Raw genomic sequence first — 23,463 nt, 5'->3', positions numbered from 1 at the left:
AAATGTACTGCATCCATCTTAGTTGCTAATACAAATCTTAAAGTGGTGTGGATTGACCAGCTGATTTTTAATCCTACATTTCTGATGGAATCTGGTTTTCCCTTAAATAATGTAACTGCTGTTGCTATATGAGTGTCACATTAAACCAGATGGACAGTCCTCCTCTAGTTGTAACACAGTGAAAACAATCATTTCTGCTTTGCCTTGTTTACGTCTAACAGCTGGCCTACATGTGTTTGTTGTCCAATCAGAGCCAGCCACAGATCATCAGCTATTGGTCCCTGAGCTGCCTCAGCTTCCTGTTCCTTACCGACCCAGCACAGACATCCTGGATGTCCCTGAGTCCTTCAATGACAAGATGTAAGAACCTGTACAATCATGCTGTTACCTGATAATGTTTACTAGGCTTAGGAATGGAAAATCCATTACACCGCCATACTTATAGAATGTCTTTTAATCATGCTTTACCTCTGTTTTCATTCCTCATCATCTTTCTTTATCTTTCTCCTTTTTCTGTGTCCAGTTTCAACTCCAACCACGTGCACTTGGCTGGCACTAGTGGTCAATACCAGCCAGACCAGCAGGGCCAGCACATCTACACAGAGTACCAGAACCTGGGCCCTAATAATGGACTTAATGGCCCCTACAGTGGACCCAAAGAGGGCCAGAGACCCACTCTCAGAGAGCCCCTTGTCTATATTCCTGTAGCAGGCCCTGACGGGAACAGAGTACCACTGGTCAAGGTGCGTTAGCCTCAAATGCTCTGATGTAAATCTGATCTGGTTTTATTACTGTTGTCAAATAATTTGCTCTTATCTGCTCTGAAGTCACTGATAAAATTTGGGCATCTGTACTTGTCTTCGCTGTTTAAATTAAAATTAGTCACATTTTATGTAATAGGATGTTCATGTCGACAGATTCTTAGATGGTTTATTGTGTTGAGTTCAGAGTTGAAGCTAAAACCAAATCAACGAGCCGCAAGAAACTGATTGAAAGTTCTCAGCTCCCCTCAATGAGAAATATTACATTTTGTGGGGTAGCCAATAAATTAACTGTTGAACCTTTAATTTAATTTCTTCTGTCAAAATGTCAATGTCACTGTCTTGTCCTCAGTGATGTCACGATTTCACGGTGTCTGTACGCTGTGTGTTTGATGTCGTAGGTGAGCGACGGTCCTCTGCCTGGTCTCGCATTCGGTTTCCCCGACAACGAGACGGAGCTGCCCCAGGAAGCACAGACAATCACAGCCATCTCCTGGCAGCCCATTCCTCAGACCTCAGAGTATGAGGTGTCCTGTAATCCCATTACTCACATGGAGGAGCGGGGCTTCCAGGTACACACACACACACACACACACACACACACACTAGACAAACACACACATGCACATATATTTACTGCTGGAAAACTAAAGACCCCTCATTAACTTTGACCTCCTCCATATAGATGCGTCTTCCTGGCACTTCGAACAGCGCCACACTGATTGGCCTGACATCTGGAGCGTCCTACAATGTTTTGGTGGAGGCCATGAGGGGCGGGGCTAAAGAGAAGGTTCTGGAGGAAGTCGTAACCGTTGGCAATGCCGGTACAGTCCACAAAAGCATAATTTTTCATTCAGCTCAATAAGCTTGACTTTGACATGCATTCATAATACTGTGAAAAGCAATCCTTACCATGAATAGTATGTATTTAAATATATATATATACGCAATGTAGTCCTTTCTAAACATATTTTTCTTCCCTCCCTTAGTTCCAGGTGACATTCCCATTACCGCCAACCGGGACGTGTGTTACGACACGTTCACACACACCTATCACGAGCTGGGCTCCGAGTGGGAGCGCATGTCTGAGACGGGTTTCAAGCTGTGGTGCCACTGTCTCGGCCTGGGCAGTGGTCATTTTAGATGTGATTCATCCAGTGAGTGGCTTAATAACACCAACCCTGCATGCTTTGCTATAACACCCAACTACACAACATGGAATTAAAAGTGCAATAATTCTATGTGATTTACACAAAAGGAATTTATAAGAGAGAATTATTTAATGAGCACAAACTCAAAAGACTTGCTTAATGAGCATTAAGTCATAAGATGGACTGATTCATTAAATACTTTATTTATTAATAAGCATATTTTACATTATACATATTATAAATTCCTTAACTATTGTGGTGCTGAAGCCATAGAATTGGTCAGTTCATGTTCTATGTGCAGCATCATGCAGTAATACGATCTCAGTGTGAGCATCCAATCTTTTCTAAAGCAACTATTTTCTACATAAATACATTGTGGAGAAAATGTTTTCTGTGCAATGTATAACATGTTTCAACCAGTTGAACTGCTTCATGGTTACTGAAGCAGTTGTGTCTGTGGTTTGCTCATACTGGCCTAAATGATATATCTCTATAATCTGTGAAAACTTCACAGTAAGGGTCCAGTCACACATATGTGTATGTCAGCGAAATAGCTAACCTCCGCCTCAGTTTTTTTTGTATTGTCTTCATAGCTAACACGACAATACCAGAAACTGAGCTCATCATCATTCATCTGCGTAGGTTTTAGGTCTGCACACTGTCTGTACGTCTCTGTTTATCTCCAACTGAAAGAACTTGCAATTTCAAGTGGAAACCAGCGAAACTCTGTGACTGTTCTGAAGTTTGTCTTTATCTGATGTCTGAAATGTATTTTGCACAGTGAAGATGAATGCCTAGTTTTGATTGTGTTTCATAGACACTGTAATTTGTACTGCACTGTGTTGAAATCAGATGAATGTTCTGAATCTGTCACTGCAGTGTCACTCCAGGTGATGTCTGTCTGCTCTTTACCTAAACTAATGAACTTCTCTCACACCCCTTCCTTCATTTTATTCCTTCTTTGCTCTATTCTTCATCTCCAATTTATTATCTCCTCACTTCTACATCTCTTCCTCATGTATTTCTATCTTCACCCCCTTGCTTCACACTCTCCTCCCCCTCTTTCTTTCCCTCTCTCTGCTTCTTCTCCTCATCCAGAGTGGTGTCACGACAACGGCAACAACTATCGCATCGGAGAAAAGTGGGATCGCCGCGTGGAAAATGGTCACATGATGAGCTGCACCTGCATGGGAAATGGCAAAGGAGAATTCAAGTGTGAACCCCGTAAGTAAACACACTACACGCTACATATCCCTGCTGGCAATAACTTCTGCCCAGTTCACACTCAGACTGAACACACCTTATGGTTTTCATTAACTTACTCCAGCCCATTTTTAACGTAACTCAAACTTCTAGATCTTCAGCAGGCAACAATTTGAATATGCTTCTTTCACCCTCCAGATGAGTCGACATGTTATGACAATGGAAAAATGTACCGTGTGGGAGACCAGTGGCAGAAAGAATATATGGGTGCCATCTGTACCTGTACCTGCTCTGGAGGACAACAGGTGGGTAACACTGTGCATGTGTGTGTTTTCTGAGCGTTCATACTAGAAAATATTGGCAGATACTCTGTTTGTCTGCCTCTCTGTCTATGCATTCAGTTGCGTAGCATGATGGAAACCATGTGGCCTGAGTATTTGCGTATGTGCGTTCATCTTTCTGTAGGGCTGGCGTTGTGAGAACTGCAGAAGGCCAGGTACACAGACGGATGTAGACGCTGACCTCCTGCAACCTGTCAGCGCAGAAGTCTTCGACCGGTACAGAGAAAACGCTCTACGCAAACTGGTCAGTGGCTCACTTTGAATTTGATGTCTAATATTGTTGCATTTTTTATTCTGCTAAACTATTGTAGATGGAGAAAAAAGCTAAATGATATTTAGTACGAGATCAACACAATCATGTATGTACAGTAGGGTATTTACGACTACTGCTAATTACAGCAGGTATTTAATTGTCTGACCCTTATTGTGTTTGTCCACAGGTGGCATAATATTCACAATTGTTTAGTTTAATATAATTAACAACAATTGCATTAATACTAACATGACCTACTAACAGAAGTGGTTAGTGTAAAGAGAAATGGCTCGTCAAAACACACATGCAAAATCGTTATTCCATATTGGATGTGTACGGTATCCCACGGACACATCATGTTAATTTCACGTTCATAATCGATGCACCAAATGGAGGCAGAATATTAGAGGCAGCCATGATACGTACATGTAGTTAATCCCCAGCATTAACCTCACACATCACAACTAGGCCTTTGTCAACTAGTTTTCAACAACAACAGCACTCCCTGCTGGATATCTGCTGGAGATGCACTGCCACTGCTGTATTACTGCACTGTGCTAAACTGCAGTTAACGACTGGTCGACAACGATGCACAGTGTTAACTAGTGAAACCTCTGATATACAGTATATGATACTTTGACCAATAACAGGGATATCCATTTAAAACATTTTAGTTTAAAAAATGTTTGATTAAAATGTATTAAATCCTGTCTCTCTCCAATACAAAATATAGAAGTTGCTGTAGATCCAGCCAAAACTAATCCTATCCTCGTCTACTTTCCTTCTCTTCTTGCCCCTCCCTCTTTCCTGTCATCCAGAACATCCAGTGTCCAATCGAATGCTTGAGGCCCGAGCTGCTCGCAGATGCTCAAAGCCCCACAGAGTAGAGACGGAAGGAGTGGGAGTGAATGAGGAAACGCGAGACCCCTGTCAGGATGGAAGCCTCCTCCTGCTGTCATGTAAAGACCTCTCCATTAGATTTGTGCCTGAAAGCCCCCGCCCCCCCACCACCACCACTAAATTTTAGTGCCTTAACAAAGACTTTTCTACACCAACCAACTGTGCCTGTTCAAAGACTTTTACCACTGTTCATGTTGTGATCTGCTATTCTTCACCAAAAACATGGATTTCTGAATCAAATGACACAAGTCTATCAGCGCACAAGTCCTGCTGCTTTATCACCTCCAACCCAAACCCTACCACACACACACACACACACACACCACCAGATGCAGTATTGTTGTGTATTTTTACTGTTGCATTGGTACTTTTTTGACTTCATTTGATACATTTGATTTCAGAACATTCCATTACAATCCTCTTCTTTTTGAACAAAACTGAACTCACCACTACAAACTCCTGATGATACCTGTAGCCGCATTTGACGTACTTACCACAATTTATGAGTCTTTTTGTGACTAACATGTACACAGAAGACATTAAGGTAGACTAATTGTAGACTGCATTTTGTATTCTTTATAATGAAGGGGGTAACAGTTGTAAAAGTGTCCTGTCCCTCTTGATATGAACAGATCAACTGGTCACTAATAACTCTTTGATTTACAAATAAAAACTGCACACCTTCTTAAAAAGATAAGCACTGTTACCTTTGAGTGTGTTAAAAACATTGCCTTGTAGCGCATCTACAATCTATAGAGCCAAAGCTGACTGACCAAAAGTTAGACTCTTGCTTCAAAAATGAATGGGGTAAAAAAATCGCCATTATTTCCAAGTGAAATGCATTTTAATTACATAAATGTTTGTATTTTTTTATTTATCCCTTTTTATTCAGGCATTTTGTTTAATGCTAATTTGGGGTGTACACTTTATTTTTGATTTAACATGTTTTTATATTGATGGTGCCAAACTCTGAACTACTGTGGATTGACTCTTTTTAATAAAAATCCAAGACAATTCTTTTTGGTTTTCTTTCTCTCTGGGAGGGTAAAGCGGGCAGGGGGAGGCAAACACTCACGCACTCCTATGACATAATGAGCATATAGACAGCAATGGTAAAAACATATCACATAAAGTCATTGATGGTCAACTGCCCCATCACTTTGGTGTCCCCAATGGTTACGATCTATTTCATTATTAATGGTAAAACATTATGCAAAGCAGCAGGTTGAGTTTTGGAACAATTCAATAATGCTAATCAAAGAATAGAATATAGAAGAATAGGAAGCTTACTGTCATGGTACAAGAGAAAGCAACAACATTAGAGTTGCTACTGCTGAAACTCAATGTAAATGTATTTAAAAAAACAAGTTTAAAATCAGGCAAAAGAAAAACTAATAAGTGCAGATTGATAAATACTTTAAAGTAGAGGAGTGGATACCTATTTGTTATTGCAAAGAATGGAACTATAACATAGTCATGAGTAGATAATGAATGAATTTTCATTTTTGGGTGAACTATTTAAGTAGACATAGGGTAAGTTGTACAACCAAGATATGTTAAATTGATTTGTAAGCTGATCCATGTGATGAGAATTTACGCACTGCAATATACTGCCACTATCGTAACTAGGACGCTTTGTCTTATTGAACAGATTTTACACTTATTACATACTACGGCTACAGAAGGTTTAGTGTCGTCCCTCAGTTGTAAGTTGCTTTGGATAAAAAGCATCTGCCAAATAATTAAATGTAAATATAAACTATCCATCGAGGAAGACAAATCACGGACGTCTGATGAAAGATGGCTGAACTTTAAAATCAGTGAATAAATGAATGAAGTCAATGAGCCTTAGTTGTCTATACTTGACATTATTTATTACAACATTTTCAACAGAGGAGATTCTTGGTCTAATGTACACGCGATCTAAAAAGTTTGAAATACAGTAGAGACATGTTAGCATTATATCAAATGTGAGGGAACAGATTGCAGTCTATCAACATAAGTAATGACAACATGCCCTTTACCCTCATGAGATAGATAGATAGATAGATAGATAGAGTACTTTATTCATCCCCGGAGGGAAATTAAGGTGTCATAGCAGCTTGTGTATCGGAACACAACAAAACACAATGCAATAGAACAAAACAAAACAAAACAAAACATTTAGGTAAAAAGAACAGAAACAGAAACACAAGATGAATAGGCAGACAAGTAGTGCAGTGGCAATATGATGATAATAGTAATAATGATATGATGGTAATGTTATTGTTAGACAGTATATAAGAATATTAGTACAGTATATATTTATATATATATATATAGTATACAATATAACATAATATATATTTATATAGACAGTAATTATACCAATATAATAGCAGTATATAGTAATAATGGCAGCAATAGTATATATAATAATAATAATAGTAGTAGTAGTAGTGATAATAATAATATAATAATAGCATGTACACATGTATAAATATGTGTATATAGACTTGTAAATCCGAAGAATATACAGAGAATATGCAGAGTATGCAGAGTATGATATAATATGATATGATATATAATATATAGTAGGGTATAATTATAAGTACTTGACTATACAATATACTGGCAGTGTAAGAATACGTGGACTGGATGTGCAAAAGACAATATTATTGTATAAAAAGGTCTGTAATATTAAAGTGGTTTAAATTAACACACGTAGTGTAGTGCAGGGTACATGGTGCAAGGGTGATAGGTATATTAGTGCAGTTCTGTGATGGTGGCTCTGACAGAGGTAGATGAGTTATAGAGTCTTATTGCGGTTGGGAGGAACGATTTCCTGTATCGCTCCTTAGAGCAGCGGGGTTGGATGAGCCTGTGGCTGAAGCTGCTCTTTAGCTTGTCCAGTGTTTTGTGGAGGGGGTGAGAGGGATTGTCCATGATTGCCAGCAGTTTTGCCAGCATCCTGTTCTCCACCACCTCCTCCAGGGTGACAAGCTTAGAGCCAACCACAGACTCGGCTTTCCTGATGATTTTGTTCAGTCTGTTGGCGTCCTTTGCCTTGATGCCCGCACCCCAGGACACCACAGCAAAGAAAATGGTGCTCGCCACAACAGACTGATAGAACATCTGCAGCATCTTGTTGCAGACATTGAAGGACCCGAGCCTCCTCAGGAAGTAAAGCCGGCTCAGGCCCTTCTTGTAGACGGCCTCTGTGTGAGTGGACCAGTCCAGTTTATTATCCAGTGTGATACCCAGGTACTTGTATGCAGGTACCACCTCCACATCCGTCCCACCGATGCAGACAGGAGAGGGCACGGGCTTGTTCCTCCTGAAATCCACCACCATCTCCTTCGTCTTCTCCACGTTGAGCTGCAGGCGGTTCTCCCCACACCACTTCACAAAGCGGTCGACCAGGTCCCTGTACTCAGCCTCCCCCCCGCCCTCAACACACCCCACAATGGCCGTGTCATCAGAGAACTTCTGCAGATGACACGACTCAGTGCAGTGCTTAAAATCAGCAGTGTATGTGGTGAAGAGGAAGGGGGACAGTACAGTTCCCTGGGGGGCCCCGATGTTACTGATCAGACGATCAGACACACAGTTCTGTAATCTCACAAACTGTGGTCTGCCCGTCAGATAGTCATCGACCCAAGTGATGAGGGGAGCACTCACCCGCGTGCCCTCCAGTTTGGCCTTCAGCAGTCTGGGCTGGATGGTGTTGAAGGCGCTGGAGAAATCAAAAAACATGATCCGGACTGAGGTGTTGGGTCTGTCCAGAGAGGAGTAGGCCTTCTGCAGCAGGTAGATGATTGCATCATCAACCCCAACATGGGGCTGATATGCAAACTGCAGGGGGTCTTGTGATGGGCACACCAGTGGTCTGAGGTGTGCCAATACCAGTCTCTCCATGACCTTCATGATGTGAGAGGTCAGTGCCACCGGCCTGTAGTCCTCCAGTGCAGCAGGGCGTCCTTTTTTGGGCACTGGGACCAGGCAGGATGTTTTCCAGAGCACTGGCACTCTCTGAAGGTGTAGGCTCAGGTTGAAGAGGTGCTGGAGGACTCCACAGAGCTGGCTGGAACATGCCTTCAGCACACGAGGGCTGATGCGGTCCGGTCCAGCAGCTTTCCTGTGTTTGAGCCTCTCCAGCTCTCTCCTCACCTGGCTGGCTGTGATGTGCAGTCCAGACTGGAGGGTAGGGGATGTCAGTGGTGGGTTTGAGGGTGATGCAAAGAGGTGTGTGTTGCAGGAGGTGGTGGTGGTGGGGGACTGTGGGTGATGTGAGGATGTCCCGGGGGTGGAAGGTGTGAAAAAGTCTGTGGTGAAAGCCAGCGGAGGGGTGGGGGGAGATGGTGACGGGTGTGGTGTGGGGCAGAGGGTGGTGGGGGGAGGTGGGGGGTTGTTGCTCTGAGAAGCAGTAGAGGCAGTGGAGGGTCCGCTGGGGGTGGGGGGGTTGTTGTTGAACCTATTGAAGAACGTGTTCAGCTCGTTCGCACGTCGTTCATCCCCCGTTGCTCCCTCACCTCTCCTCTGGAAGCCGGTGATCTCCTTCATCCCACTCCAGACGTCTCTGCTATTGTTGTCCTCCAGTTTGTGCTCCAGTTTTCTTCTGTAGTTGTCCTTGCTCTCCCTGATGCTGCGCTTTAGCTCCCTTTGTACCCGTTTGAGTTCTGCTCTGTCCCGTGATCTAAAGGCTCTCTTCTTCTCGTTGAGAAGGGCCTTCAGGTCGCTTGTTACCCACGGTTTGTTATTTGGGTAACAGCGGACCTCTTTAGTGGGGATGGTGTTGTCTATGCAGAACCCAATGTACTCAGAGACACAGTCAGTCATGCCATCAATGTCCTCACCATGTGGCTCATACAGAGCATCCCAGTCTGTGGCCTCCAGCGCTCCACGCAGTGTTTCCATGGCCTCAGGAGTCCATTTCCTCACTGTCCTCACTTTGACTGGGTGCCGCTGAACCACAGGCTTGTATGATGGGGAGAGCAGGACTAGGTTGTGGTCTGATCTGCCCAGTGGTGGCAGGGCAGTGGAGCTGTATGCATCCTTAACATTTGCATACAGCAGGTCCAAAGTCTTATTGTCACGGGTGGCACATTTTACAAACTGGAAGAATGTTGGGAGTGTGGATGAGAGGGAAGCATGGTTAAAGTCACCTGTGATGACGATGAAGGCCCCGGGGTGTTGTGTTTGTAATCCTGCAGTTACAGTGTGGATGACGTCACACGCTGCTGCTGCGTTCCCAGATGGAGGAATATAAACAGTGATGGCGAAAACACTGGTAAACTCCCTCGGCAAATAATATGGACGAAGTCCGACTGCGACGAGCTCGATGTCCGGGTTGCATACACGCTGTTTGACGGTGACGTACCCGGGGTGACACCACCTGTTGTTCACGAGCACGGCGAGACCCCCTCCTTTCTTCTTGCCGGTCGCGGTGGTGTCTCTGTCGGCTCGAACCGTCTGGAAGCCGGGAATGGTGACGTTGGAGTCCGGTATCTGCTCGTGCAGCCACGTTTCCGTGAGACACACAATACTGGACTCCCTGTACTCCCTCTGCGTTCTGATGAGCGCTTCCAGTTCGTCCACTTTATTTGCCAGCGACCTCACGTTTCCAGTGATAACTGCAGGGATGAAGGGCTTAAACTTCCTCTTCGCCATCCTCCGTTTAAGCCCCGCTCTACAGCCCCGCCGTCTCTTCTTTAGTTCCTCCGGGATGGTGGGTCTCTCTCCGGCCAAGAGGGGGGTGTGCCTCAGGGCCATCAGCTGGTCGCGGGTGTAAACAATGCCGGCGTGTGTTGCCGGCATGCTTCCAGTGATCCGAAGAGACCGAAGTGCGGTTAAAAGTGATAAAAAGTGTCCAATCGGTTGCAAAAGCATCTCGTCTTTGTGCGGCACGAAGATGCACAGAGCAGTGCAAAAATAAATATAAAAAACAAACAGCAAACGTAATAAAAACACAAAAGACCGACAGTAATACACGGAGCAGCTACGACAGGCACCCGTTAGTACGGCGCCATCTTGAGGTACAGACTATCAAGGTTCACCTTATCAAAACATCACAGACAGGAGCACAAACAGCTCCAAATCTAGAGCACTCTGTGATCTCCCACTTGTGAAACAAAAATGTGTCATGGCATAATATAAGTCCTACACAATATTTAATGTATTAGAGTGTGTATTGGTAACAAATTCCCTGAAACTTCTTTATACCCAAGATCCTCGAGCACCCTTGAAAAAATAAATTTTTTGCCTCTAATTCCATCCAAACTGATGGCAGCCACATCTAATGAAGAGTTTTAAAGACGTGATCTAAAACAATGACATGTCGGAGTTTCTGCAGGATTAGAGAAGACAAGCTGTGGACAGTTTTATTCTGAAAAACAAACGGATCTAATACCGGAAGTATTAAATCACAAGGTTGTTTTTTCCTTCAGAATAAATTGCGTAAAATAGCAGCTGTATAAAGGATACGGTATCTACTGAAATGATGAGTTGCTTAATCAAACAAAAAACATAAAATGTATTCACAATGGTTTAGACGATTAATTAATCAACCATTTCAGTACGTTTTTAAGATAAACTGTCAATGGTTCAGTTGTTCCATCTTTAGTTTTTATTATTATTGTCATTGTCATTTTTTCTGAGTGATGCTTCAATTAAATAGTGTACAACAAATGACCACAATATAAAACGTTTGTTCTTTATATTTTCTTTTCTACGGCTAGATTCCTTTTTTTTTGGCTATATAGTTATTATTATTATTATTAGAAGTAGAAGTAGTAGTTGTACAAGATAAAATTAAGTTATTTATCATACAGTTTCACAGAGTCGCTCTGGATCACATATTGAATATGATAGTGTAGTGATTGAACAAATGTGTAATTACTATATATTTTGTACATCTAAATGATGTAAAGGAAACCTCGGTCTGCGCACAAATGTCCAGTTCAGTAAGTCGACATTCTTCAAAAATCATGATGCTCTTATTGTGACAAGTGCTGACTATGTCACTGCCGCTCAGGAAGAGGAGCTGAGGCCACATGTCACCGAGAGAGCGGGAGTCGTGCTGTTGTTAACAGACGAGAAGATGGCGAACACGTGTATCGACAGTCTGATTCTGAAGCTCTACGATGTGGACGCGGTGAAGTTTGGAGAGTACAAGCTGAAGAGCGGCATGATGACGCCGATCTACATCGACCTGAGGGTGATGGTGTCTCACCCTGCTCTCATGAACCAGGTGATCACTACTGCTGCATGACTAAAACTTAAAACGTGTGGCGCACACACACACACACACACACACACACACACACACACACACACACACACACACACACACACACACACACACACACACACACACACACACTGTGATTCATCCTGCTGCTCCACCACCTCATGAAGACAACCTGTTCTTATATCCGTGTTGATTTCCGCTCTGCAAGTTATAATTAGAGCACACGTGGCTGTTTATCAACTCAACACGCTGACGTATATCTATTGGAATCCTCGCTCCCAAAGGCAACAAGCTCATTATCATTTAAGATCAAATATAGTATCTAATACATAACGTTATTACAAAAACTAAAAGCAATAGCTTCTTTCTGTATAGCTCCTGTCAAAGCAGCAGTTTCAAAGTGCTTCAGCAAAGAGGAAAAATAAAAACCAGAATACAAACCAGCAAAGGTAACAAGCACATTAGTACAATGTCATTTAAAATCAAATCCAGCCAATGATATGATCTATAGTCAAAGACAGCAGATGTGTAATACAACATTGGAAGTAATAAGTGTAAATGATGGCAAAAACAATTGTATTATTTAGCATTAGCCATTCTGTAAAAATAGAGTCACAAACATGATTCTATTGTTTACTAAACAATGTGTCTACTGAACTGCACATTCATCAATGTACCACTTATCACAGGGCTTCTGCACTGACATTGAAAATATTGTCCGAGCTGACTCAACAAACCGGGGACTCTGTTTTTACGATAGAGCACAACCTGCCTTAATGAGAATGTATGTGATGAACCTAAAAGCCAATACAAGGTTCCACAAAAGAACCAGATTTGTCTGAAAGTTGTCAGCCTGTGAGGTCTGAGCGTTTCTGGAGTTTAAAACATGATCATAAAATGCATTGAACCTCGAAAGACAGCACATTAGATGTGTCTATGTCCCCTGCAGTGGTCACTCTGTTGTTACATTTAGACCTTATTGTTGCTGTAAACGTTTTACTTTCAGGTGTCAAGTCTCATGTACCAGCGAGTGGAAGAGGAGGGTCTCCAGTTTGACTCGGTGTGCGGGGTTCCGTACACAGCCCTGCCTATAGCCACGATTATCTGCTCCGGGCATGAACTGCCCATGCTCATCAGACGAAAGGAGGCCAAGGACTATGGTGGGTGCTGAGAGGGAAGGACAGAATCAATCCACCTGGTTTTTAAAGGTCCAGTGTGTAGGATTTAGTGGGATCAAGCCAAGCAACTGGTATTCTAATGATGGTAAAATACAAGTTCTCTGCCATATGTCATTAAATCCTACACAGTAAACTTTCCAGAGGACTGACCCTGTATTTGTCAGTGAGGAATTAGCCAAGCCTGGGAGTTTTCTATTTTATAATGTTTGATCCTACATCTGGGTTCTCACATGATTGAGAACTAATTAAAGCTCATTAAAAAACACGAGACAATCCATCCCTCAAATATGACCAAAGCAACTTATTATTTCAGTATAAGTATTTCATAATAGTGGCTGTTAAGCTTCCTCATGTCCGTCTTCTAGGGACCAAGCGTATGGTGGAGGGGTTGTATCGTGAGGGGGACACATGTCTGATCATCGAGGACACCGTGACCAGCGGCAGCAGCATCTTGGAGACTTCTGAAGTCCTCAACAAAGAGGGGCTTAAGGTTCAGTATCCGATTACAGTGGTGATGATGTCTCAGTGATTGATCACTGCAGTGGTTGTAGAAGTACAGAGATGATTTTTACATTGGCTCGGAGAGTGGGATTTTCTAATGTTCGTATGATTTGTCTAGGTGACAGATGCCATCGTCCTAGTGGACAGAGAGCAAGGTGCTGCGGCGATGTTGGCGTCTCGGGGAATCCGCCTCTATCCCATCATCTCCATGTCCAAGCTGCTCAACGTGCTGCTGGCAGCCGAACGCATCGACACCCAAACTGCTCAGAGCGTCCGCAAGTTTATCATGGAAAACACTTTCAGGTACAGTTGAGCAGCCTTTCTCTTTTTAGTGACATATATGTGAGTTTGTGTTTTTGAAAGTGACATTTGCAACTTGCCTCTTCCAGGTCCAAGGAAGAGAACGGCAATGGCGTTCCTGCCACGAAGAAGCCGTGTGTGGAGAACCTGGAGCTGAGCTATGCAGACAGAGCCAAACTGCCAAGTAACTAAATCTGCTTTCAGGCCTGGAATGAACTTCTGACATTTTCCTGAGATTATCTGGAGGGGCCGTATGAGAGGACACAAATGTCCCAGGCAGTTTTTCCAGACGTTTTCCTGAACTTTTCGTGCTAATACCACAGCGTATAGCAGGAATGTTTCCCAAAACTTCACGGCCTAACCTCCCCTGATCGTTCTGGAATTGTGGTTATGAATATGTCTGACAGCTGCATCAAGCTCTTGTGTGAAAGGCAGGAGCTTGATGCAGCTTGATACATTCCTTAAACGGAGTCTTGCAACTTAATTAAACACCCCATCTGTATGACAAGCTAAATATAATTGACAAAATGTTTTTGCCCCTCTGTATTAAATTTAGTAAAGTTATGCTTCTCCATATTGGATAGTAAAAAAAATATCCTCTCCTTTACTCTCCCCTCTTTTTTTCTCCAGACATTCACCCTCAGGCATCAAAGCTGCTGAAGCTCATGGAGGAGAAACGGTCAAACCTCTGCGTGTCGGCGGACGTCACCAGCAGCGAGGAGCTTCTCCAGCTGGCCGACTCTGTGGGTCCCAAGATCTGCGTGCTGAAGACGCATGTCGACATCCTCGAGGTAAAGGATTGGAACCGCTCTTTTTGCAAAGCAGAACTTTGTCAAGACAAATGCACTGATCGTGTCATGTCTGCCGACAGGACTTCACGGCAGACTTCAGCCAGAAACTGCAGGAATTGGCCCAGAAACACAACTTTCTGATCTTTGAAGACCGCAAATTTGCCGACATTGGAAACACAGTCAAGCATCAGTACCAAGGTTAGAAGATTTGTCCAAATTTGTATGAGGCTTATTCATAAAATGTCACAAAACTTTATCTTGTTGAAGTTGCTTGACAGTGCTCATGGCTTCCTGTCTTCCAGGTGGTTTGTACCAGATTTCATCTTGGTCCCACATTGTGAATGCTCATGCGGTGCCGGGGCCCGGTGTGGTGAAGGGTCTGAGTGCTGTAGGAAAGAGTCTGGGCCGAGGCTGTTTGCTTATAGCGCAGATGAGCTCCCAGGGATCACTGGCCACTGGCGAATACACAAAGGCTGTGGTACGCATGTTCCTCCGTATGTTGTCCATCTCCTATAGCTACAGGTTATTAGTGGTTTATCTCTGTTCTCTGTGCTCACAGCTGAAGATGGCAGAGGAGCAGTCAGACTTTGTGATCGGCTTCATCTGTGGCTCCAAGCTCAGCAACAGGCCGGAGTTCATCCACATGACCCCCGGGGTGCAGATGCAGGCTGGAGGTGAACTGAAACTTTTTCATCAGACCAATAATTGTATCAGCCTTTAGGTTTCATTTTAGAATTCATGCATTTAGACCACACACACACACACACAGCGACACTGAGCACCATTATATCATAGATCTGTGACGCTCAGAAGTTTCAGGATGTGTTTAGTACTAATATACGTCTTACTACTCTGTCCAACTAGAAGAAATACAACTAGAAGAATGACAACAAAGCTGAATTATATACAGTGTAATCTAGGGCTCCAACTAATGATGAGTTTGATAATCAATTTTATTCTATCAATAATTAGCTAGAAAGACAAAAGCTACATTTTACCCTCAAAAGTTACTTTGTCTTCTTGCACAATTCTGTTTATATATGAATTATAGACATCTTCAACTTGAATAAGTTCCAATTACATACATGTACAATTTAATCATAATCCAAGTTCAAGATGTTGTAAATTCACCTAAAGTCAAGATACCTTAAATTAAGTTTGAACTAGTCAGTGTGTTGTTGTAGATATCATGAACTTGAATTATGACTAGTCAGAATGAAATAGTAGATATCTGAAACTGGTATTATTATAATCTAATATGATATACTAAAATTCAACTGAATTGTATTTATTAATTTGTTAATTATCTACAATGAGAAACCACACACACACACGAATGAAAAAGGTCGTTCTTGTAAAAGTTAATTCTGAAAAGTCAAACTTGGTTAAGAAAAGTTAAGGTGACTTGCTGAATGTGTCTGTGAGCGGAGGTATACCTGTCACTGACAGCAGGTATACATGTCTGAAGCTGAATCCTGTCTATAGTTACACAAAACCTCCAGGATGTTGTTTTTTGTGCTTAAGAACATAGCCGCTGTAAAACAATCAGAAAATTAGGGTTTGAGTATTTGCTCTGTCTCTCCTCGTTGAGTTGCGTGTGAACATTTGACTTTAAAGCATCAAAGAAAACTTGTGTAAAGCTGATGATGTCACATGACACAGCAGCACAACATCTCTGCCGTATGAGGAACGATCCACCAGTAAACCAAGAGAAGATGAAGACGTGACATGTTTTCTCTTCACAAACACACCACAGCAAATTCCATGTATGTGTAAACCCGATTCTTATGAACAGGATATCTTAAGAACGCCTTGAGGAGATTTCTTCATTTTGACACAGCTGTTCATAAATACTCAAGTATGAACTGATTAGAATTAGGAGTTTAAAGGTTAAAGTCACAGAAACCTTTTCCTATGAGTGCGTTTAGTTAGTGCAGATGCATGAAAGAAGTATTGACTTCAAAGCCATAGTTGTCCACTCATTACTAATCCAGTGGAATATGGAGCCAGCAGAAGTATCACATGAATTTCTGTCCAAATTATGATGTAAATGTCTGAGCATCATTTCTTTGCCAGAAGTGAGGTGATATCTCTTAAGACAGAAAACCCTTAAGCAGAATGGACTTTGAAACCTTTTTTGGTTTTGGTGTTGTGACTCATCTTTAACACTGGGTGGTGCTATAGCACAAGAAAACACACATTTTCTTGCCAGTGCACAACAACCTGTCCCTCGCTCCAGTCCTCAGTCATGCATCCCATCTCTCTTCATACAGGTGACGTGTTGGGCCAACAGTACACCACCCCAGAGGAAGTAATCCACAGCAAAGCCTCTGACATCATCATCGTGGGACGGGGTGTCCTGGAGGCTCCCGATTGGCTGAAAGCTGCTGAGTCGTACAGAAAGACGGGTTGGGATGCTTACACAAAGCGACTGGGTCAGAGCGGCCAATAGGAGCTCAGAAGTAGTGTCTTCATTGTTACGTCCCATGTCAAACTTAAATTACAATTCTAATAATCAGCTGTGCAGATGACCTGGGAGTATTTATTTTGCATAGTCCACATAGATCCGGGTGCACATGATTGTATCCATAGAAACATGGAAACATACAATTTCAATGCAAAATAACCTGTTCGTTCACAAGCAGACTGTTTGCAGGTCATACCTTGTAGACGTTCGGGATCAGACGAGTTACTGTTAATTAGGCTGTTTTTCCGTTCTGTCCTTTAAATAAGCTGCTTTAAACGTTTTCCTGATTCCCTCCAATTCATCCACTGCAAAACCCAACCTGACACCTGATCAGCTGAGAGAACATCTCACCAGGTTTAATCCACATTCAGTTAAATGCTTCAAATTGAGGACAGAATGTGTGTAACATAGAAGAGTCTGTTTTAATTGCTATTTATCTTAAATGCACCAAAATATCAATCCAGGTGTCTTTCCCTTGACAAAGATCCCCAATTCCAGTGATGCTTTTCTTTATCTTTTGCACACAATTCCTGTATATGCTTTGTGTGGAATTGCTTAAATACTACACCAAATATTGTTGTACAAATAAGGGTGTGGATGGGAACTCCTAGTTAACGGTTGTACTATATTTCCGTTGAAATTTGGGGCTTTGGTTTTTATAGCTCACTATCCAGCATCTTTTGTACATGGAGTTGCTGAAGCTGTATTTTCCACATCACTGTTCATAAGAACCATTTGCTTCATATGATTTCAGGCTTTTCCATCAGTCTTGATTCTGTGTGATCAGTTTCTTCCCTCTGATTACTGTGAGTCACAAATCAAGAGAAAGCTGCAACTGATACAATTAACTCCACTGCCGTCCATGCTGCTTAACAACAGAAGTGTAGTTGAGGCAATAATTTATTTCTAAAGTGACTCACAGATCACTGAGTTCACAGAACATCATTTGGAAGAAGTTGCCCACTGGTTATTTACTCTCTCCAAAAAAGACAAGTTGATAAACAAGAAAGAACTGCCTTCAGTTTGACTCCTCCCTTTCAAAGTCTTTGCCAACTGAGATCTGGGGCCGCCACAGTTGTGAATTTGAAACTAATGGGAATGCAGTGAAAACAGTTTGTGGTACTCTGCTTCATTTAATGGTTATATATGAAGTGTTCTCTCTTACAGGCTTGCAGTTTTGGGTTTTCATGCCACTAAGTCTCTTAAAAGAAGATGCGGTGTCTTTTTTGTAAAATGAACTCAATAAAAGTTATTGTTTCAACATTGTTTCATATTTAATGCTAAATGATGCTCACCTGTCAAACTGACTTTACAGTGACCAAATTCAAATTCCTGTTTGAAGGAATCATAAAATGATCAAATAAGTGAACAAATACTGTTCATTTGGGTGACAGTTGAAATGAATAGTGCAATATTCTCAGACATTTTGTTGGTTTTGATTGATCTCTTATGAAATGTATATGCAATCAAATCATATCCTTGTTTAAATTTCTTAACCTTCCTAAAACATTTTAAGAAATAACCTAAAATATGCAATTTAATTTGATATAAGTGTTTTCACTAAATTTGACATGTTTGTAAAATAATTATATTTCTTTCTATTTAGATGTCTTCATATTCTATCTTTATTTTCACTTCTCTTCCTTGTGCTGCTGAAAAATTGTGAGACAGATTTTTAAAAAGCATCCAAACTAAAGCAGGAGATGTGAAAATATACTGTACTTGCAGTCCTGTGTATTTATAATTCATGCTTCAAAAACAGGATCCTACATTTCCCATGATGCATCTCTAAACTTTAGCCCTCTTCCTGGTAAATGCTTAAATGTTTTTACTTCATGTAACAGATCAAGTTTAAACCTCAAACATTTCCCCTCCACATCAGGGGGATTCCACAGCTTCCCCCCAAAAGAGTTGTTGGGCAGGGTGAGCCAGATCCACCCAGCAGCACAGTCATTTGCAAGGTATATGATATGGAAATGATGCCCGAGCAGGAGTTGAATGGGACATATTGAGTCGACAGGTAGCTACGTTACAATGAGGCTTTTTTTTTTTAACAGGCACAAAGGTCAGACACGTTGCCTGGCACAGGAGAGGGATGGGGCTTTGGATGGAGGTAAGGGGTTGGTGAGAAAAATTCAAAAACGTGTGTGTGTGTGTGTGGCGAGAGAGGGAGAGAGTGCATCTCCAACACACGCACCCTCCCCCCTCTATGTCAATATTGGATCAGAGCAACGCACCGTGCGACAGGTGTCTGTGCGCACCCTGAGGATCCACTCTCTCTCTTTTTCTCCCCCCCCCCTTTTTTTCATGCAGGAGGGGTGGAGAGAGAGAGAGAGACAGGGAGCATGTAGAGGTATAAAAGGTGTATACCTGTCACACAAAGCACACATTCAGTGCGCGTAAAAGCTGAGCCAAACCTGACTAAGGTTGCGCACGTTGACCTTTTGTTTCTTTGTATCTTCTCAAGGTAAGTTAAATACGTTTCACTTCATTGGCTTCAGAGTCGCTGTCTTTACTTTGACTTGTTGTTCTAACTTTTCTGAATCTTCCTCCCAAAGGTTTCCTGACACCACCCGGAGAAACCAGCTGTTACGCGCTCGGGCACCTTTCTCCCTCCCTCTCTGTCTCCAGGAGCGTTGTCTCACCGTGGTCGCCTCTGTGACTTTTTTTTCATGTCCGTATTTGCTTCACGTTGAGCCTCACGTACAATACCTGAAGATGAAGTTTTGTTCGTTCGGCTCGCGTTACGCAGGTACGGGTTGGCAACTGGAAAAAAGCGCAAAGATGGTTTTGGTCATGGGAGACGATCGCTGCCCTTAAAGCACTTTGAAGCCTTAATCTATACAAAGGATGAGCAAAGAAAGTTTCAAGGGCTTTGTTCTCACTGGTATTTAGTGTATTTAAATGAAAGGCGTCTGCAAGGTGAGGCCAGATGTTGCAGCCAACATCAGTGATCCAAATTCTTTTTATGAAAATCAAATACAATACATTTCGAAGAAAGCACAGGCGCAGTGAAGTCTTCTCCATATTAGACAGCTCAACAACAGCGTCAATAGTGTCAGTATGCTGCTCCAGGTGTGTGGAACATTTCACTGAGGTGACCTTATTTGCATACAGGTGGCTTCACGCAATGCTCCATAGAAAGACATTGCAGCCTCTGACCCACATGTTACCTGACTTGTGGAGTCCCAATCATTCACCTGCAGGAAAAGAAAGACCATTAAAACTTGATTAAAAATACTCATTTGAGCAGATTATGTTTTGCTTGTGGATTAAAGTAAAAAGAGCAAAGCAGTTGAATTCAGAGATGTTATCAAGGCAGGAAGTTTCAGCCTCAATCCAACATGTATTATCTTGTTTTTAGTGAAAACGTATAAAGTGAGCCAGTCAAACATGAAACCATATGTTTGTGAAAAACCTGTCTGCTCAGCTCACCCATGATACCATCACCACTGATAAACTTGTAACTGTCGTTGGGAAAGTGTCCAAGTGAAGGTCTATCTCTGTTTAGATTTATGTGCCTATTTGAACTGCACCTGGACGATGTCATATCGTAGGCAGCCTGCTGAGGAGACTGACATTTACAATGGTATATGGGTGATAAGCTGCATCTCCCTGTGGAGCTTTATTTTTGCTAATCATTTTCCCATTGGCACATTCATGATGAGAGTGTGTATTTTCCACTGGGGGCCTATTCATTACTGTCCATCTCCTACGTCATGAACTGAGGCTGTAGGCGAGCACCGGGGAGCAGAGAGATGGGCTTAATGGGAGGTTATGTTAATCATTAACTAAACATTAAGCACTCACACACAGCAGATATCTGATATGGGCCATCTGTCATCTGGATGCTATAAGATGTAGTATTCAGACATTGCGCTTTTACCATTCATGACTTTCATTGTTTCTTATGTTAAAGATCATATGCCTTTAAGTTCCTTATCTGAATTAACACTGATGTCTTTCTTTTTATCCAACAACTGATGAGGGTTTATGTAATCTTACCTTACTAAAATAAACCTACCTATTTGAATTTGTTTTGACATTTTCACAATGTTTTTAATTAATTAAATGAGGAAAAAAATGAGATATCTACCAAAGACTTGGTTCAAACCATCTTCCTTTGAAATTCTTTGCAGTTGAAATCTGTCTCTACACTTCATCGAAATAAGAGGAGTTGCTGCTTTTACTTTTGACTTCTCGTTTTTTGGCTGAAAATCAAACACATTAAACTATGCAATTAAAAGTATTTTTGAATGGTGCCTCCATGGTATTTTGATCTTTTTGAAACTGATAAAAAAAAGAAGTGAGATAAATATGTTGCCCCACAGTGAAGCATGTCCACCTGCCAGTGAGATAGATCATGGTCGAGCTGCCCTTCATGTTCCCTCCACTCTTTTTTTATTTCAATAAAACATCTCCTGTAGGCATCATCACCTCACAAAAGGCATTATGACAAAGCCAGTACTGCATGTCTCTCTTTACCTGAGAGCCTATTTGCCTCTGCTTGAAGCTCTAGTCAATATTTGTTTAAAGCCAGAGGAGATGAAAACTCACACTCCTTAGTATCCTGGTTACCTCGCTCAAATTTGAACTGACTGTCCCAACTGGTCCTGCTGCTGCTGCTACACCCTCCCTTACCATGCAGCTCCAGAAGCAACATTATTTGTTTAGGATTCGTCGTGGAGGCTTAACCACCTGCTTTTCTTCCCTGTGTCAGTGACAGAAGGTTCTGAATGAGGACATTTGTTTCAGGAAACAGTCTGAATCATCGAGCCATATTTGAAACACATGGAACAGGAGGGAAAACCCAAATTGAATGCTAGTGTAGGCTTTTCAATGCAACATGAGACATAGCATAACGATATAAAATATATTGGTGAGTGTTTTAAAGCTTATATTATACATCAGAAACTCTTTATGTAATTTTCTATTTACTTTATGTCATCATTCAATTTCATCATATTATAATTTTACCGCTCTATCTTTTGGTTGTGTGTTTATCCCCGAAGAGTGTTCCATCCTCTTCTGGTGCTATTCTTGACTCTTCTCCATTTTTCATCCGTTGTGTAAAAAGTTTTAGAAAGGAGAGGAGCACCGACAGAGGGGGACGTATGATTAAAAAATGCTAATGTTTAAATAAAACTTGTCTCAACTTGAATACCAGGAAACCACAAACCTCGCCTCTTCCCATGTGCCCCAGCTGTGACCCTATCTGAGATCTGCTGTGCAGGGCCGTACTGTATCAGCATCATTAAGATCGCACTCTGTACAGCAGGGAAGATGATTACATTTGTGGTGTCTGTCAAACTGTTCGCTGTAAATGGTGGAGCAAGTGTTTCCCAGAGGGTGTGTGTGTGTGTGTGTGTGTGTGTGTGTGTGTGTGTGTGTGTGTGTGTGTGTGTCTGTGATGCCCATAGGCTATGTACTGTTTCCTCTGACAGTTACTGATAATGAAGACTCATGCAAATGGCAGAGGCCTGCTCTCACTCCTGGTTGGCCAAACTCTTTTTCCTTTGCTCTCTGACTTTCTTATGTGAGTGTTACTGGTAAAAGATTGAGAGCTCAGAAGATGTTGCATCCTGTGTTGTAAATTTCGCACTTAAACACTCAAATTTCCCTTTTAGGTGATTACCCTGTTATCCAGAACATCCCTTGCAAACTGCAGTGTGTGTGTGTGTGTGTGTGTTTGTCTTCACCAGTCATAGATACAAGCAAAGAAAATTAGTAATAATCCACATTTTCTCTCTCTTTGTTTCTTGAAGGTAAATCCAGCTGCCTGTGTGTCAGTGCAGAGATCAGTGGGGGTGAATGAAGGTGGTCCGAGCAGATGTCCTGCTCGCATCATCCTTACCTGGATTAGTCGCCATGGTAACCTTCCACCTGGAGGTCATTTATTCAGTGTGTGTCAGTGGATGTGTATTTATGGTGTGTGTTTGTGTGTGTGTCCAGGTGCAGTCAATGACTATTCAAATGACTCTCACTGACCCAGAAAACAAGACTCTCTTTGCAGTGTTGTTAGCACCCGTCCTGCACTGCAACCTATTTATACAATGACTACATGTATTATATCAAATATGTCATTTTACTGAATCCTCCATCAGTTTCATACTTTATATGCTTTGAGAAATAAGGACAATTACTATGTTTGATCTCTTGTGATTTTTTTAGAATTTGAACTGGACACAGTACATATCATTTTGATTACACAAAACATTTTGTTACAATGTAGCTATATGTAGCTTTATTTTCTAACTCTGGACCAGCTCCTATAGTTACAGCTCAGTTGACAAAAAGAAGTGTGGAAGCTGAGAGTGGGGAGCTCCAACTTACAAACTCAGTATGGAATGGAAGGTTATAAAAAGCACAGACTCATCACTCAGAACAGC

At 42.0% G+C, this 23,463-nt stretch overlaps 2 protein-coding genes and 1 long non-coding RNA gene across 3 annotated transcripts in view; all 3 read left to right on the top strand.

Moving 5' to 3' along the window:
- The window catches only part of fn1a (fibronectin 1a), a 33,512-nt gene extending 27,887 nt beyond the window's left edge, over nt 1–5,625 (top strand). The window contains exons 41-49 of the mRNA XM_020090026.2: nt 252–360; nt 524–743; nt 1,163–1,333; nt 1,447–1,585; nt 1,751–1,918; nt 3,011–3,136; nt 3,314–3,420; nt 3,581–3,700; nt 4,528–5,625. Coding sequence (XP_019945585.1) covers nt 252–360; nt 524–743; nt 1,163–1,333; nt 1,447–1,585; nt 1,751–1,918; nt 3,011–3,136; nt 3,314–3,420; nt 3,581–3,700; nt 4,528–4,596 — 1,229 coding nt within the window. The 3' untranslated portion in view covers nt 4,597–5,625. The remainder of the gene's footprint in view (nt 1–251; nt 361–523; nt 744–1,162; nt 1,334–1,446; nt 1,586–1,750; nt 1,919–3,010; nt 3,137–3,313; nt 3,421–3,580; nt 3,701–4,527) is intronic.
- Nucleotides 5,626–11,600: 5,975 nt separating this feature from the next.
- Nucleotides 11,601–18,335, top strand: umps (uridine monophosphate synthetase). Its single transcript, XM_069533014.1, has 10 exons — nt 11,601–11,837; nt 12,844–12,997; nt 13,381–13,505; nt 13,635–13,819; nt 13,906–14,000; nt 14,447–14,607; nt 14,688–14,805; nt 14,910–15,085; nt 15,167–15,281; nt 16,881–18,335. The coding sequence occupies exons 1-10, from the start codon at nt 11,688–11,690 to the stop codon at nt 17,057–17,059; spliced, it is 1,458 nt and encodes a 485-aa protein (XP_069389115.1). The 5' UTR covers nt 11,601–11,687; the 3' UTR covers nt 17,060–18,335.
- Nucleotides 18,336–19,173: 838 nt separating this feature from the next.
- LOC138411924 (uncharacterized) lies at nt 19,174–21,336 on the top strand. The gene is made up of 2 exons (XR_011244412.1): nt 19,174–19,541; nt 19,633–21,336. It is a non-coding gene; the product is annotated as an uncharacterized lncRNA (long non-coding RNA).
- Nucleotides 21,337–23,463: the final 2,127 nt, after the last annotated feature.

This window comes from Paralichthys olivaceus, chromosome 10 (assembly GCF_024713975.1).
Source record: "Paralichthys olivaceus isolate ysfri-2021 chromosome 10, ASM2471397v2, whole genome shotgun sequence".
Lineage (NCBI taxonomy): Eukaryota > Metazoa > Chordata > Actinopteri > Pleuronectiformes > Paralichthyidae > Paralichthys > Paralichthys olivaceus.
This window is presented reverse-complemented; position numbering and strand designations above follow the sequence as displayed.

Coding starts and splice junctions, on each gene's coding strand:
- umps (XM_069533014.1), top strand. CDS start 11,688: ATGGCGAACACGTGTATCGACAGTCTGATTCTGAAGCTCTACGATGTG. Junction 14,806..14,909: donor AGTCAAGCATCAGTACCAAG/GTTAGAAGATTT, acceptor CCTGTCTTCCAG/GTGGTTTGTACCAGATTTCA. Junction 15,282..16,880: donor GGTGCAGATGCAGGCTGGAG/GTGAACTGAAAC, acceptor CTCTTCATACAG/GTGACGTGTTGGGCCAACAG.